The 18,159-nt window shown below is 39.2% G+C and overlaps 1 protein-coding gene across 1 annotated transcript in view; it reads right to left on the bottom strand.

Moving 5' to 3' along the window:
* The window catches only part of SLC6A5 (solute carrier family 6 member 5), a 31,644-nt gene that overhangs the window by 1,180 nt on the left and 12,305 nt on the right, over positions 1-18,159 (bottom strand). Inside the window, exons 10-15 of the mRNA XM_084521255.1 lie at positions 17,198-17,322; positions 11,479-11,591; positions 11,060-11,191; positions 10,112-10,211; positions 4,675-4,775; positions 1,801-1,968 (exon numbers count right to left, since the gene is read on the bottom strand). Coding sequence (XP_084377381.1) covers positions 1,801-1,968; positions 4,675-4,775; positions 10,112-10,211; positions 11,060-11,191; positions 11,479-11,591; positions 17,198-17,322 — 739 coding nt within the window. The remainder of the gene's footprint in view (positions 1-1,800; positions 1,969-4,674; positions 4,776-10,111; positions 10,212-11,059; positions 11,192-11,478; positions 11,592-17,197; positions 17,323-18,159) is intronic.

Here is an 18,159-nt window from a genome sequence, read left to right on the forward strand (position 1 = left end):
TTTAGCATATTTCCCAGAAGTATACAAACGACCAAAAAGTAGTACAATGCTATGAATGAACAAAAATTTTAATTTTGAGATGACAAACTATTTCACTTCTACTTGCAGCAGAAAGAAAGAGAAGAACGTTAATCTGGCAAACATCCAAAACCTTCTCATCTTTCCACTGATTTCTTTATTGTATATATAATATGATTGGCTATTTACAGATAAAAAGGAAAGAAAACATATTTCTGATGACTTAAGCGGGAACAATTATAGGTTTATTACCTAATAAAGTGAATCAGGCCTCTCTATCAGTTATTTTAATCTCAGTTTAATTACCAGTTTGCAACCCTTACCTCCCAGATCAACCATAATAATTTTATGCAGCAGACTCCGTGTTCAAAAAATACTGGGCTACGGATGAAATAACTGCAGCAAAAGCCCCTTCAAAAGGGATCAGACTTTTTGGTGTTTCTTTGGGTGCACTACTGGAGGGACAGTAAATAAAGCACCCGATTTTTTGAGGCATTACATACTCCCATCCCACACAGGTAAACTGGAAGATCTGAAGGAGAGCTATTTATCTCACCGAGAGAGACCTGTGAACAAGTAAGTCTAATTTCATATTAGCTCATTTCCAGTAGGAGTAGTTATCTTTCCTACCCTATACACTCCAATGTTCTCTACACAAGGGCTGAAAGGCCCTTTAGACAAGTGGCCTTGTTGCCTAGTGCCAACTGTGTACTTGGATGCTCTCCCCAGGGTGTCCTGCCACTTAATATTAAACTCCTTTGCTCTGTATGAAATGGAAAAACACGATCTTCTCCCTTAGGCATTGTAGCGTGACATATTGAGAGACCAAGAGATTATTCTATTTTAGTACATTTTCTCTCCTTTCCATCTTTTAGGCGTATAACAGCCCCGATGGATTTTGCAGGAGAGCCGAACTGCAAAAATGGCTATGAAAAGGGGAGATGGCTGGCTGTTCCTTATCCCAAGAAGGGAACAGCACAAGCAGCATGCAGTGAGGAGAGGACACAACTGAGAAAGCCTCTAAGGCCACAAACAAAAGCACTGAACTTCTTCAGATGACAAGATGAAGGCAACGAAGGAGTGAAATGCTGGCGTAGGAAATGGGAAAGACTTCGCTCTTCTACAGCCCACAAGGAACTGGGGAGTCAGCAGGACGGGAACACTTGTGGAGAGGCGGTGGTGGCAGCAGCTGCAGTGCTGGGCACAGAGAAACAGAGCAGAAGGGGACCGCCACGCTTTTGGAGTGGTGGGGGGAAGCAGCAGGGACCTGCTACATACCACAACACAAAAATAAAATGCCACCTGTTTTTTTGTTTTTCAAGCCCAGGTGCCAGAGAGGAACAGTTTATTCAGTCAGCTAAGGTTTATAACAACTCATTTGAGCTGTAGAGCATGTCTTTTCATCTTTCTTTTTCTTGGATGTCATGAAGCGGCACAACCTTCTGTAATGCCCGCCCCCTGTGTGACTTTGCAAAAAGGCTGGCTAAGCTAGGAAAACAACTTTCTTCCACTGGCACCATTTTCAGGGCTTATGAAATTTGTGACTCCTTCTAGTTCTCATAAAAGCAATCACTTAACAATTTAGGAGCATTTTGTTGAGGAATAGGGAATAGAAGGTCTGCATTTTAAATCAACCGAGCATCTTTTTGCAACACAATAACCAGCTTACCAGAAAGCAATCTTAGCACCATTAGCCATTCAATATTACAAAAATCAATGTAAAATAAAACAGACAGTCTCCCGTGACCATATTTTTGAGCAACAAAAAGACACGAGAATTACCTCAATAAATTTGCCCGGGGCTAGATGCATTTTTATCACAAACATAACTGGGATCCAAATAACCGAGCAGGCCAGCATCAGCCATCCAAGCACCATGGACCAGCCCGGGTAGTGGTAAGCTCCGTAAGTCATCGGTTCCCATTGGTAAAAACTGAAGCAAAGAATAAACTGGAAACAAGGAAGGAAAATAAATGTTTGAGTAAGGAAAACAAACCTGCTTTGCAGCACTCAGTAGGCATTCATGCACATAACTGCTCTACGTGGAATATAGATAAAAGTACACGCACCTAGGCAGGGTGCTCTCAGAAACTGTAACAAACAGGTCTGAGACTGAATCTAATGAGCTTTGTGGAAATCCTGCAAAACCCCACAGAAATTACCGCATTTATGGCAGAAGAATTGAAATTAGAATCTTGCCCCTAGAGTAACAGGCTTTATTACATGGTCTATTGGCAGTTTTACCTAATGTGATTATGCTAAGTTAGTCCATTTCATTTACAGTATGAATAGTAATACATCTGCTTACATTTGTGCATAATTCAGTAACTTTTGGGAAATGCCTGTGCTTACAATAATTGCACACAGAAGATTTATAGTAGTATAGCTAGGTGAAGGCATATATAAAATGATCAGTTTTATTTCCAGAGATGGGGAGTAATTGAAAGTCTAATATTGGACTATACAAATGTATCAAGTATTAGCTTTACAGAGGCCATAATAGAAAAAAAAAAGTATTGCTCGGGTTTGCTTTGTCCATTTCCATTCCACAAAAATTGAATTATGACTGATCAGTCTCAAATTATTTCTTATCCTAAGTTCACTAAATATTACACTTGGAGAGAACAGCAACAGAACATGCAAGCTTGACTGGACCTCGTTTGCTTTCCAAATTTGCTTTCCGTAAGAGACAACATAATTTCCTATTCCCTAGTTGTGATTACTGGCAGTAGCTAAGCGTGCAAGTCTGATCAGTAAAGCAACCAAGTAATTTGCAGAAAAGCCTTATAATTCCCCTCAGAACTCTAACAATGGTTCTAAGACAGTATCTTGAAAACAGCCATTGGAAGAAATCAGAGAAAAAAACGTGCACACATCTCCATTTTAACAAGACCCTCGAGAAAACATATGTTCCCATTTACACTGTGCTAATACTATCGATTAAACTGAGCTACACCTTCAAACTTTTCAAAAATGGATTCAGAAACTATACCTAAATGTTGTCAAAATAAAAGAACAGTCACCGATACGTAGGTAAGGTTGGTCTATCTGTTTTTCACACACGACACCACTGCACTTGAGTGATGACAATGAACTGGTCAAGAAAATCTGCACGGGAAGGTACCATGCCTGCATTAGGCCTGCTGGAGAAATTCTTCTCAGCACAGGAAGTTTCTTTCCCTCACAACTCAGCATCTTGTTGAGTTAACCAAAAGAAACCAGTCCCTTCACACAGGTATTCCTTTTTCAGTTTTCAGAAGAAATTACGTCATTCTTAAATTATGACACTTGAAAGAAGTAAGCACCTATCCAAGCAGCTTGTTTCAGGATAGATGGCTATCCTGAAGTAAAAACTTCCAACAAGATCTGCTGAAGAACCACACACACAGAGGAGCTTTCCAGCACTTTACGCTGAGGCACAACTTCTCTGAACAGTGACTAAAAATGACTAAACTACCAAATCTGTCACTTTTTTGCCTCTCTACCTCACCTAGCTGACATTGTATTCATCACTGTTTTGAAATGCCAGTCCTTTCAGGAGCTCTAGTATTTGTGCTTATCTTGCGTATTTACGTCTATGAATACCTGTATAAAATACAACTCCCTGTAAAATGAGGTTTCTGTGAGAGCTGAATCATTCTAGTGCCACAACATGACACGCAATCAAGGCCTGTATCTGCATTTAGAAATGTGAAGGGCACGCTGTGTCAGAGCACCACACGGGAACCACACGGCTGTGACACTTCGAGGACTACCGGACCTGAGGAAAACGTACTTGGGTAAAATCAACAACATGCCTTCTTTTAGATTCAGTGGAGCTCTAGATCTGAAGTAAAGCATTATTCTAGACTGCGATGTGGAAATAACACATCTAACCCCACACGGATACACCTGTTATTGCTGCTTTCCGCCCCGCTGTGTCCCTGCGGGCCGTGCCAGTGCCGCGGCCGCTTCCCGCAGTGGCGCAGCGCCACCGCCCGGCCCCGCCGGCTGCAGGCCGCCTCGGGCCCACGCCTTGGGAAAGGAAAGCTCCCTCTAAAAAAGGACGGGAGAAAAGAACAAGGAAACTGCGGGGCTGATTTATAGTCGTTATTAAGAACGTAAATATTTCGACCTCTGCAGAAATAGCTCCGTCTTCGCAAATAAGACCACGTCACTCGCATTGCCACCCAAGTCTTTCTAAAGCACGTCTCTTAGATCAGTTAGAGTCCGTAAAATATTTTTCCCTAACTAGGATTATATGATTCAACCTGAGAAGAGAAAGGAAAATTATATCAATGTGTCTCTCCCTCCTCATATATTTAAGTGTGTGTGTAAATATAACTATATATAATAAATACACACACTTAAATATTACATACAGACATGTACAGAACAATCAAAAACTGCAGGCACGCAATGGCACACCATCCCAGCACTTTGTACAGGCAGGGAAAGACTACAACAACAGCATTTGGAAACTTACTGTCCCTCTCTACCAAAATGTCATAACTTAAGCTCTATTTTATCCACTACAAACATGCAAGAAAATGTGCAAATGCATGTCTATCCATGTACGTGTACCCAAGAGGTCATTACTACCATTCAGAAACATCACAGCCATCCAAGAAACAACAACATCATCTTAGAAGAAGACATCACAATGTCTTTGCTTACTGTTAAGATAGTAGGGGTCACGAATGCCCAACAGACTCGCCAGAATTTACTTGGCTGGAATCCAATCATCATTTCTATATCTTCACAAAATCTTTGCAATCCTGTAAGCAGCGAACGTAAATGCGATTAGGGGGGTCAAAGCAAACAGCTGCAATTTGCAACACAGCTTTTGTGATTTTTCTTGCGTCTAATTACAATAACAAATCCTGATGTGTTTGTTGAAAACTTCAATGAAAGATCTAACCACAAAGTAACAAATGACACCGTTATATTGGGAACCATTCGGATAAAATATTTACTTCCTGTGGAGTAAAAGTAAAAATAAACATGACAATCTTTTACACAGAAATTAAATGTGTTACATACTGAGTACATCTCAGACTGAGGTACTGATAGCACATGCTGGTTAGCTGCAATTCTATGCATCGTTGTTCTATTTCACTGGAAAGAAAACCCTTATTAATTTTAAAATAAACTATTTATGACGTACATACACTATACATGGCCATTAAAAACTGGCAGCTGCATACCTGTGTCAGCAAAGGCAATATCTGAGTTTCTTTATACCAACTGTGTGACTAGAGTATGATTATATCACTTAACGTTGGAAATGATAGTGTCCTGTTATTTTTCAACGGATGCTTAAGCAATACTTAGAACGATTAGAGAGCACCAATAAATATTTAAAGTTCTATTTAATATTATTTGATTGAATGGATTGACTGACATGTTAATTCTTCCCATTATTGTATTGATTGTACCTGTGTAGTTATTGGAGTTAATAAAATGCACAAGATCGGAAAATGCTATTTCAGCCATTTCTGCAGTTAGCTCCTTATTTACGCCATGTGACTGGAGAAGGCATGCTAGCCCCGCTGCTGCCACTGCCCACCTAACAAAAGACAGCCTACGTTTCAGTCTTCCTCTGCATAGCTGTTTAGGTCAGTGGCCCCTACTCACTAGCATATCCATTAGTGATTTCCCCAAAAGTAATAAAAATGAAATGGAAGCCTGCTCCAGCTTTTCTAACAGTGATGAGAAGCGGCAAGTCTGGGGCCCAAGGCTGAGCTCGCCCGTCACACAAATATTTCAAACCCGGCCCAATTTTATTTGATAAAGCAGGTGATTGTCTCTGCCATTTAGATTTTACACAGCATTATACTACAGCCTTTCATCTAACTTGTGTGATGTGGAGACAGGGATGGAGCTTAAATATTCAGGAGAAGTCATTCAATAAGGGAGGAAATACTCGGAAGAGAAGTAATAAACCGCTTTATGTTCTTAATGCCCTTATAGTCAGTCACTGCAGCTGCTGAACTTAAGAAGGGATAATCCCCAGGCTTGATCCACCTAATTTTGAAGCCTTTCTGTTGATACGGAAAAGAAACGAAACTATCCACCTGACTGTTCTAAGAATTAAGAATTGATGAACCACCACATAAAAAGTAGCAACGACGCCATGTTCAGCATCTTCCGATGCACCTTTAAGAAAACAACAGGGCTTTGTGGTGCTAGGACAGCCCTAGAACTGAGCTTGAGGGGTAAGCACAGAGTAAACCAGCACAGGCAGATATCATGCAAGAAATAAGCTAAGAACTGTGCTATTTTAAGAAATAGATGAGAAACATCCCAAAGTTAAACAATAAGGTGGTATTGCAAGATCTGCATTTGGGGGAAGAAGTACAACCTACAGTGGGTATGAGATCAGAAAATTAATCCAAAGGGACTATGATACTTCTTCCCCCTCCCACCCCTCAGTGTCCCTTCTTGCTGTTGCTGCAACAGAGGTATACCTCACTGGATGGCCTTCTGCCTTCAAAATTTGAGCAAGTTCTGTGCAGATCTGCACAGATTTGTCTGAAACTCCAAAAGAAAAGATAGTTCGTTCTTGGAAATGTTGGCAGATATTGAGCTTCAGGTATTTTTAAATATTAGCAGTTCATGAACCAAATGTATGTAAACAGATACAGAGATTACACAGTAGGCATCTATTTCTCAGTGAATGATTGAAAGCAGGTTCAGAAGTTCCACAGAAAAATCCAAAGGATGCTTCAGTTAATAAAACACTGATTAAATCTTAGTGCATCTGGTTTCCCTCTCAGATCAGTCAAGCCTGTTGAATGACTTTGGTAAATAAACAATGTGATATTCCGTATTTCAGTTTCCACTCTCAAAGGTAGGATGATGCATTCAAAGTGCTGCAGATATAAAATCCATTAAAAAGTGGAATGCAAGCTAAGACAGACATCTACTTCAATATTCTGCCACAGGTAAAACATTGAGAATTACTAACATACTCTCTACATATACACTGCAGCCGTTACCACTCACTCTGATGATGAACCTTCCCAACAACAGACTGTCAAAAAACAGGTCTAGAAGGAGCACAAATAAAGTTAAGGTAATGCATTTTCAATTTCAAGCAGTTTCCTACGGTGTTTCACTCAAGCACAAAGATCTCTGTATTTAGCTTTGCGTTGCAGAATGCAGCAGTGGGAATTATGCTGATGATTAAATTAATACCCAGAGCTGTAAGCTATTCTTTACCAATCATACATCATAATCTAAACAATCGGAGAATAAACATCTATAGCAGCATGTGAAATAAAGAACTGCATTTTACTGGATAATGTAGCACTGACTCTACTGAAAAATAAGTGATTGCAAGAAAATAACCAAGTGTGCCTCTTTTTAATTTAAAAATCTCAACCAGCTCAGCGAGCGGAACATGTAACAAGAGCCAAAGACAGATTTATTTCATCATAAAAGCTCCTGCCACTATTATGCCAACCTGCTTGCTACGAAGAGTACAAGCGTACGGAGAAAGGTGTCAGTGGAGTGTAAAACAAGCAATTGTCTGAGCTTGAAAATATATGATACCAATTTTAAGCACTGCTTGAAAGAATAGAACAAGAGCAACAGCTTCATTTGTATTTGCAACATGCAAATCACAAATATACAAGCTGTATATAGATTTAATATGGTAGAAGTAGCTATGATACATTAGTCAAGTGGATAATGACTGTAAAATAAATCCTTCATTTTTCGTGCTGAGAGTCAAAGCTCTTTAGTGTGACAAAAGGTTAATTCCAGGTAATAATCTTTGAAATCATTTAGATCAAAGACTTGACTGACATCTGTTGATTAACAATCAGTTGGTACACAAAGCACAGAGACAGTGATTTGCAATTCATCAAATCTTTGCCACATCTGATCATTTTAAAGTAATATGTAATTAAAAAAACTCCTCCACTCCAGTCCCTCCTTAGCAGTACTGTAACTCTTCTGTATTATGTTAAGGTTTTCATTCAAATTCGTATTTTAAGCAATATTGAATGTGTTGGACAAACAGGGCACTACCCAGAGCAATTTTGTTTGTAAATCTAATAAAAAGTTGTTCCGTAAAGGCAGGTTTGTAGTTATGCTGCCACTCAGCGTTCAGAGGAGGAATAGAGCCTTCCTATTTATCTTCATACTTATTTAAGAATATGCAGAACAAAACAATTCCACAGATCGCTTTTGAGCTATTTAACAATATTTTATGCAAGGAATTTTTACCTTGTACCATGATGGCAATGGCTTAGAGGGAGTGATCGTTTTGACATAGACTAAACAACGCTATTGACAACGCTGCCAAAGAAGAGTGACATCAAGTGCTTTTAGAACAGCATTGTTCAGGCATGCTATCAGCAAATGGAGAAGGAGGAAGGAGAAAAATAAATAAATACATCCCAAACCCTTAACTCTTCCTGAGCATTCCCGCTCACCATCCCTTACAGAACAGCATTAATTTTAAGCACGCTGGGAAACAGTCAGAACAGTAACCAACCTAATCCATCAGAGAACACCTGCCCCGTGATATTTTCACAGAACAGGTAAATGCTAAGCCTCCTGGAAACTGGGAGGAAGGAATGGGACAATTGTGCCTATCTTCATGGAAACTGAAGAACAGAAAAGCAATGCAACTTGCCAGCAGCGATTTCCAGACCAGTCTTTCTGCTCTATAATCCCCAAAAGTCTCTCTCTTCACTTCAGGAGATATCTCAAAGCATTACACTCAGGTCCTTTGAGTAGACTGTTTGAATGTAAAGCTGACAGCTGTTAGCAATATCATCTCACTCAGAGATTACACTTCTAAACCCATCTCTAATTAAAATACTTATATTTCAGGGACCTAAACAAAACAAAAAGCAATTAAATCAACCAAAATGTGAATGGTCTAAACTATATATTTTTTTTGCTTTCTGGTTTGATCTTTTTCATTGTTTTGTAACATTCTCTCCCTAGGTCATACCTGAGGTACCTTTACAACCATTTGAGCCCACTCACTGGATTGGATATCACCAGAGATAAAATACACTACTGCATTTCCATAAAATTTGAGATAATGGGAAAGGATGGGTTGCCTGTCCTTTTCATGTATTCATTTCTCAAGCAAGAGCAGCAGATGTTGCATGTTTTGAGTTATGCTTGATTTTTCATACATTTATATTAGAGTAGACTCCACAACATCAGTAGATATAAGTATCTAGCGCACAGGACTAAGGCCTAAAATCATCCTGATATGTAAATATCTTCAACAAAAAATCTCAGGATTGTTTAAAACTAGCTGATAGAAAACATAACATTCATTTCTGGCCATAGCAACAGCAGAGACAGCTTTATGTTTGATTTCTCTAATACCAAGGCTCAAAACTTCTTTCACTTTTGAAGGCAAGTCTTAAGTGACACCAACATACTCCAGACATAAATTAATAATGTGTTATGTAAGGACATCACCGTATTATTTCCTACTACAATCATCTGAGATCACACATTTCCAAGAATCAATTTCCTTAAAGCACTGAGGGAGTTTGGGAACAGTCACCAACTAATACCAGCTGATGCAGCTACAGTGGCATCAAAGTAATTGTACTGCTTTCCAATAGTTGAGTGTCCTCCTAAAAATTCTATGTATGTCAACATGGATTGATGTAACTACAGTTACCACTGTGCATAATGAATCACTGAGTAGCAGTGTAGTGCATAGTCTTGACTTTTTGCTGTAGAGATGGGCTAAAGGAAAAACTGGCTGCGTACGTGGAAAATAAAAAAAGTGTCAAAGAGCTCCTGGCTAAGTGTCACTAAATGTTTTGTCAATGTTTAGTATTTGCTAAGAATGTTCATATACTCTTAAAACATCGGCTTTAAGCTACTGATTGAAAAAGGACTTGAGGCTGTGTAAAAGGGTCTTTTGAATATATGCATTTAAAGGAATCTTATAGCAATGAAGTCCCATTATGCTTCCATTCAAAATCGTGTTTCTGGATTCTCAGTTTTTTTAGTAAAAAAGAAAAACTAAAAAGAAACATTACACCTTTGCAAGATACCATCTACTTGACCATATGCTAAAATGCTACTTTGACATAGGTGGTCCAGTAACATTATCCATTCTTACCATAAATATAGGAAACTCCAACAAGCTCAAAGATGGCTATGATGACAAGAGAATAAGAAGCTGCATAAGTGTCCACAAGCTGTAACATATACATTCCACCCTAAAGAAAAAAAAAAAGGAAAAAAGAAACATTACTTATGAGGTATATCTGGCACCTCTCTCTACATATGTCCCCATATCCCTATCCTCTAGCTAGCACTAAGGTAGGCAAAATGGACAGGAGCAGGACACAAGACTCTGTCCCCAAGTACACATCAGGCATTAATGGGACAGAGGCTCAAGCCACAGTGTTGTTGCTTCCTTCTGGCTGAATGATCGTCTAATCTTCTTCAGTCAAGTGAAGGAAGGAGTGAATCCATCCTAGGCTTTGGAACCGCAAAGTTGGGCTGGTAGGTGATGAGGTGAGACAAAGAAAGACAAAGGCAGAAAAAATGGATGATGAAAAGACTAAAATAGAGTCTGTGCACATCCTCTTGAAATTGCTAAGTATTTACAGTGGTGGAGGAACCAGAAGAAAAAAAGACAGCATTGACTATCAATGATAGATGACAATTTCATTATTAACTCCACACTTTTCCAGGACTATCAGTTAATATCCCCTCTGTACCTATGAAGAAAAACACCCAAAATTATTGTGCAGGTTTAGACGATGTATGAACTTTTGTAAAATGTGGATACCTAATTTATACGACTATTTTGGAGACGTTTGACTAAGGATCAATTTTAAGAGACTCAGATTTTCAGAAAGATTTGAGCAACCAAATCTATTAAATAGATCTCAGCCAGAGTGTCCACACACACACAAAAAAGCTTTCAAACTCAGCTGGTGTCTTCACTCATTCAGTGCAATTCAGCTTACTATTTTGCAACTGCTTCTTGCAAGGGAAGAGAATGGCCACCAGAGGGGGACTGGGGACAGAAAGTGATGCTCAAAGACAGTATCGTTACCTGAGTGATCATAGGAAATCCCATGATGAAAAAGGAAATACAGCACCCAAGAGTGAATAGTGCCTTGTGCGTACGTAAGTATTTTGGAAATTCATCTGAAACAGAGGTCACTATAGTCTCGATAGTAGCAAACTGAAAGATGAAACAGAAAGATTAATTTCAGCACGCAATGTAAATGAAATGGTCCAGCTGGGTATACTGCAAAGTGAGACAGGATTAAGAATCCTGGGTGTTAAAATGCTCAGATGCCAACGCCAAAGCTTCCCACACATCTTTTTGGTATTGATTGCCTTAATTCAGTCCTCTCTTTACAAACCACTTCACTGACCACATGGAAAATTGTGAGCAATCTCATGATCCTCAGAACCAATAAATAGAAGAAGCAACAAGAAAAGAACAGGAAATGAAAGCAGTTTTACCATCGTGTCCAATCCAAGTGTCAGAAGCATCAAAAAGAAAATTATAGCCCAGAACGGAGAAAGTGGAAGCCTAGTTAAGGCTTCCGGGTAAACCACGAAAGCAATTCCAGGACCTGGAAACAATAAAAATAAAGGCTGTGATATATTTTATTGCATTAATATCATTGACTATACAGAAAAAAACTATACAGGTAAAAAAGGGAGATGTGAAAACTCATGTTTCCATATATAATGCTCTATTACTATGCTTGTTAGAAGTAAAAATGACCACATTAAGTCTCTGTTATTTACAGTAAGATTTATCCATCACAAGATTTAACATCACACAATTAATATCTAATTTGGCTGTAAGGTTCAAAACCCTTCTACACTTCCCATTTCCATGTTGCAGAATACACATTTAACCAGTAGATTAATACCCTGATCCAAATAACAAACAAAATCTTGCACTGTGGTTGTTCTTTCCTGCTCTGCCATCTAATTCCTACCACTGTCCCTGTCAGCTGGCCTCAGACCACCATAGCAATCATCCCTACCTCAGTACTGGAAAAGAAAATGCTCTTCTCTAACTCAGCAGCAGCACACAGCCAAGTGAGCAAGAGAGAACATAATGCATGCACAGAGCTAATATCTGGCACGTGGTAATAATTACCAAAAAAATATAATAGTATTATAATATAGTAGTAATATAAAAATACAATAGTATTATAATATAGTAGTAATAACTACTAAAAAAAAGATAAGGTAACAGCAGAAAGAATAAGGAGTTGCGGTTTGTGTTTGTTTTTTTTTGTTTGTTTTTTCTTTTTTTTTTTTTGGTTGTTGTTTTGTTTTGTTTTTTTAAGATTTAACTGGGAGTTTTGCTTTCTCTGTTGGTTGGTATCTTAGACTACAATTTTTATTGGCTGTCAAGAAAAATTATTTTCAGAAGTATGCTTAGATTTGCCGGGGAGAAAACATTGCAGGAATTTGATTGTAGCATTGCAGTACATGACACTTCTCTATTTATCCTGGCTGAAGGAGTGCCCACATAAAATGCTCTGGAGGGTATTTCCCTTCAGGCAAGATATAAATGAGAAAGAAGTTGTGCTGGTTCCATGACCTGTGCCACAAGAAGGGGGGATCCGAGCTCACCCTGTCCTGGCCGTTTCTAATCCAGATTACTGAATCTGATTTCCTGCAGCTCCCCATGCTGTTTCTGTTCAAGGGAGACCTGTTGCTTTTTCACATAATGGAAAAAAAATAAAATAAAATAAATGCAGTTCTAGCAGCATACAAAATAATCTCCACAGGTTAACTTTTGAAGGAGTTTCTTCTGAAAGAAAGACAAATATTAAATTTAACAACAGTGTAAAAAATAAGTGTGTATGACTCAGTGCTGTTCTGTCTTTAAAACATGCTCCAGAAAAATGTCTTTTCAAAAGAGGATGGTGCAAGGGAGAAAAATTTTGTATTCATGAACGTGTTCTTTCATCTCTTGATTAAAGATTTCTTCTTGACTATTAGAGATAAAGGCTCTGTTTGCAGTAGCTTCCTGCATTTACAAGTTCAAATTAAGCCTTTAAATAATGATTTCCCATTAATCACGCTTTTAGGAAAAGTTTAATTACAGAATATGAAATTGCAATCTCTCCATCTTGGTGCCTGATAACTTTCTAAAGTATCGCATGCCTGGTAGCATCCAAGCACACGTAAACAGGTGCAGGGAGTCTGGCTTCCACCCCGGCCGTCTTCAGGGACTTCTGCAGGAATTAACTCCTCACATATGTCTATTAAAGCCAGGAAAACTCCCAAGGTTTTGCATGTGCTGAAATGGAAAAGGCAAATGACCTTGAATTTTTAGTGATTTTCCAATCACTAAAGCCTTTCAGTTGTGGCATATTCTTAATTCAACTGTGAGAGTAGAACCAAAACACATTGCCTCTTTGAAACGGCTCATTTTTTTCATCAGTATTTTTTTATTTTTCTGAAAGCAAAGTTCTAACTGAAAATAATACACAGTATTTCAGTTTAATATTTTAGGGAGGAAAAAAAACAAATTAAATCCCTTCCCCAGTCCATTAACCATTTCATTCAAGTTTTTGGATGTCCGAAGGCAGATTATGTATCACCACAGTTTTTGCTATTTTCTCCTTCTGTGAAAAGAAAGACAACTTAAAAAAAAAAAAAAAAAAAAAAAAAAAAAAAAAAAAAAAGATAGGGAGGGACTAGGTTATTTTCCCCTCTTGCTAAGTCAGCTTCTTAACTCTAATTCAATATGCTAACTCAGTCTGCATTTTTAACTCATTTTCACTCTTCCTACGGTGCAATTTTCTATCATGAGACTAAATTTTCTTTCCACCTATCACAGAGTGTAGGGCAACATCACCATTGTGAAACTATTTTCAACAGCCTAAACAGGGTTTTACAGACCAACTGACAGCCCTACAATAAGATTGGCTTGTGACAGCTTTTTCCACATTCCCTCGAACATCTGCTGAAACAGCTGGGAACAGAGAGCTCCAGCCTGTGACTAGTCACTCACTCAAAGACCACCAGCAAGCACTCAACAGAAAAGGTTTGGCAAACTACTGCACTAAATAATACGCCATCCCCAGGGAGATGAACCAGCTGAACCAAATGTTTCCTCAACCACCCCTACCAGCTATGTTTCTCCATCCCTCCTCTGTAGTCCCTTCAGAGTTCCCACTGCAGCTTCACCCAAGCACAGCTCTCCATAAAATACTCTGACTGCACTGTGGGGTTTGGACTTCAGGTGCTTTTTTTTTTTTTTTTTCCCATGATGGACACACAGTCTAAAACAAAAAGTTTAATGGAAACATTATTCCTGAAGCATCTGGCCTTCTAACTTGGATTTTCCTAGCAAACTAAAAGGAAAGAATCAAGACTGCATAATCACAAGAGAGAAAAACCAGACACATATCTAAATAATTTTGAAAGCTGGACCAGAATAAGAAAGTATGAAGAGATGAATACACCAAAAATGAAACTTGTTTTCTTCAGAAGTATTTTACACTACCAGACTACACTGCTAAGCATAGTCAGCACTTCAGACAGCTTCTGCTCTTTTTGTGATCCATTTCAGTGCATCCCAAATGCCTTCTGCAAGGCATAGAAGATTCTGAGGATACGTCTGAGAAACAGTACAAAAGCACCTGATAAATAAGGTATTCAGAAATAGCTGACTTCTGAATTTTGTAGGAAACAATTACTCCCAATGGCTGCCCTTTATTTCTTCTGTCAGTGGACTTCCAGAGGAACAAATAACTCACCAATAAATACAAATGAGAACCACATTCAAGCAACACAGGCAAAAATGCAGATGTCCATTTTTTAAAACCAAATTCATAAGAAATATTTTGAAATACTAACTCTCCCTTTCTCCCTATTCTGCACCCCAAATACTCCTTTAGCTTGTTTTCTTGTTGTTTTTTATTTGTTTTGCTTTGTTTCTTTCCCATCAATTACAAGGAGAAAAACGATTGCGTATTTGCTAGGTCACCCCAGATCTTGCTTCTGTGGTTTGCACTTGCTCGGGTCACATTTCCTTGGTGCTCCTAAAAAACCCTTGCTCCTTCCACTTAAACGCTCATTAGATAAATTCTGTTGCAGCTCTTCAACAGAGGCTGGCCTTAAGTTGCTCTGCAGTCATAATCATTTTGAAAAGCTCACCAAAAATACCAAAACAATTCAAGGTCACTTCCCTATATACTTATTCCACTTCCCCATTTCATTTTTTATGTAGCCCTTATACTGAATCATAGCACGGAACTTGGATGTCAAGGTGCCCCCTGACCCTTTTTTTCCTTTTGAACCTTCTAGATTTCAGGAAATGATTTGTTCCTAACCAACAGCAATGCATACAGCAGAGATGGATACATTTGCCCTTGTGTCATGCCTCCCTCTCCTCTCACCATTGAACTGATGAGATTTGCTCCTGTGAAGTGATTCCTCATCTAGTGTCTTTTTGGAGCCCCTTAGAGGGAAGAGCAGTCCTAAACTGAGAATGCAAGAAGACAAGGGCAAACCCATGGTACCATGCTAAGCCAGAAACAAATTCTATAGCCTGTTTTTTGAGTGTGTGGGACAGAACTGTGTTCCTTTCTGTGTTGCCTAGAGGAAAAGGCATGGTCATCTGTAACCTTCAAAGCTCTCAAGTACAAAAAGGGATATCCTGACATGTTCTACTGCCTGGTCAACTGGGAGGTGAACGCTTCCTCTGGTGCATAATAAAGCTCTCAGAACATCATTTGTAAGAGCAAAACTGCTGGCAAACAGTTATTTTGTGCATCCTTAACAAAAGAGCACTAGTATTATGTGAGGATGTGAAAAGCAGATATGCTAAGCAGAAAGCTGGTAAGACTGTGTACAGTGATAAAACCAGTCTTACAGCCCTGTCGCAAGACTGGATTCAAATGACATGTAGCCAAGAAAAGCTTAAGAGAACTGTCAGATGAAGACTGACCCTTAGCTAACTCTCACAGAGTTTTTCAAACACAACGGTGTAGCACCTTGGGGCACTGAATTTAAGCACACAACAAACATGTCAGAAGAACATTGGGTGTCTTCACATTAACAAAGACAGCAAGATACCTTGTGTATAATTGTCACCTCCTGTATGTGACATTCAGTTTTTCAACTCTCCATCCTTCCTCCAGTTCAAAGCCTCCTTTTACTTTGTGCTATTGCAGGGAACTGGGGGATAGCATGGAAAGCCTTCCATCTTTTAAACCCTTTCCTTCAGTGCTTGGAAATGGCTGTATCTGTGCCGAAGGCTACAATACGATACTTAATACCCTCATGTGTATACAGAAATGGCTGTGGTGGGGAAGCGAAAAAACATACATTATTCCAGAAGTATCACAAACTTATCTTTTTAACCAAGTCTGAAATCATCAAGAAGATTGGGGTTGGTTTAGAGTTGATGTACTGTACATTTCACAGGAAACAGAACTGAACTAGGGTAATATTTACCCCTACATAATTCCACCAGATTTTTACAATTCTTTAAGCTTCTCTCAACAGTTACCCTTCCTATCTCCTGCTGCTTCATAGCACATCATACATGACAGCACCAATTCTTCCATCCGTCATGTTCTTCTTGCCCACATTTAGCTGAACCCATTAAGGCATTACGGATCCCCATTTCTAACCGTCTCACTTCATTAAGGCCTTCTCATCTGCTCCAGTACAGTAACAGTTCTGCAGGAATTTTTCATTTCCCTGTAGAGGCATCTCCTTGCTCCCCACAGTTCAGAAGCTCGATCCACATCTCAGGCTGTACTTCTCCTACCCCCACATTGCAAAGCCCAGAACTGTCTCATCCAAGATTTCTCCCATCAAGAATAACTTTTACCTTGAACAGGACCTAACAAGGCAGCAGCAGAGACAAATGAGGAACCCAGCGATTGCTTATACTATGTGAAAGAGACATCTCACTCCAATCATTTATTTACATAAAGATTTGAAATGTGTCTCATCTTGCTTTTTCTCTTACCAAATGAGTGATAAGGAGGCCCCAAGTAGTATCTTGTCTTCGCAGTAACACTGAGTACTGTACCTTCTCCTGGATCGAGATGCACACAAGGGGTTTACTAAGCCACTGCACTTTGAAGCCTCTATTCCCACCTCTACCACCAACATCATTAATAATGAGGGTGCCACCAGGTGCCTGCACTTCAGAATCGGGTATGAGAAATGAAACGGCAGTGTACCCTACCTTGGTCTGCAACAGCTTCGATATTCACTTTGAGCTCATTTGCCATGAAGCCAATAACTGAGAAGATGACAAAGCCTGCAAATATACTTGTGGCACTGTTGGTACATGTGACTATCAATGTGTCCCTGTAAAGAAAACACATAGACATAATCACCTTGTTTGTAATACACATAAGGGGGTAGGACAGTTTCAAACGTCTCTCATATACGTGCACATATTCTGTGGGAACACTGACAAAGGCAAATTTTACACTTATCAGGTGAACGTGATGCTGGTTGGAGACAGCATAAGTCTTCACACCACCACCAGAAATCCGATGTTCAAGTTTCCATCATTCACATGCCATAAAGGAAGTTACGGGTTAAAGAAGAAACTGAATATTTCTGCTCTTGGAATCTCTGAAGACAGCAGTAATGACAACACAGTTCATAATGGAGTGCTTTACTCTATACCTAAGGTGGCCATCTGCTCACTACGTTACATATGGACTAACTACCCTTGCTCAGGTAAAATATTTTTTGTCCTGTATTTTTCTACACACAACATTAAGGGTAAAGCTTTCTGTACCCTACAGCACCTGCCCATCTGTAAAGGTACAGCCCTCAGTGATTGATGTTGGGATGGGAATCTCAAGAAATCCATAACCATGACAGCATGGCATATAGATAAGTCCATGTGACGCAACAGGAAACCAGCCATCACCATCTGTGTCCATAATTATTGCATTCGTTCCAGGATTTTTATTTTTTTCCCCCAAAACACCCCTTGAACTACTAGGGGTGAGGAACAAAAGTCGCTTGCTTTAACTGCTTTTCAAACTTGGCTACAAATGCTTATTCCTACTGCTATTTCTTTGTCAGGAACAGAATGAAATACAATCTGAAAAGCTGTTAAGAAGCTCACCGAGCTGGCAAGCTACTGGAAACTAACAGAGTATCCCTCAACAGGAATAATTAGATTAA

The sequence above is a fragment of the Aythya ferina genome (assembly GCF_964211825.1).
Source record: "Aythya ferina genome assembly, chromosome: 5".
In the NCBI taxonomy this organism is placed as follows: Eukaryota; Metazoa; Chordata; class Aves; order Anseriformes; family Anatidae; genus Aythya; species Aythya ferina.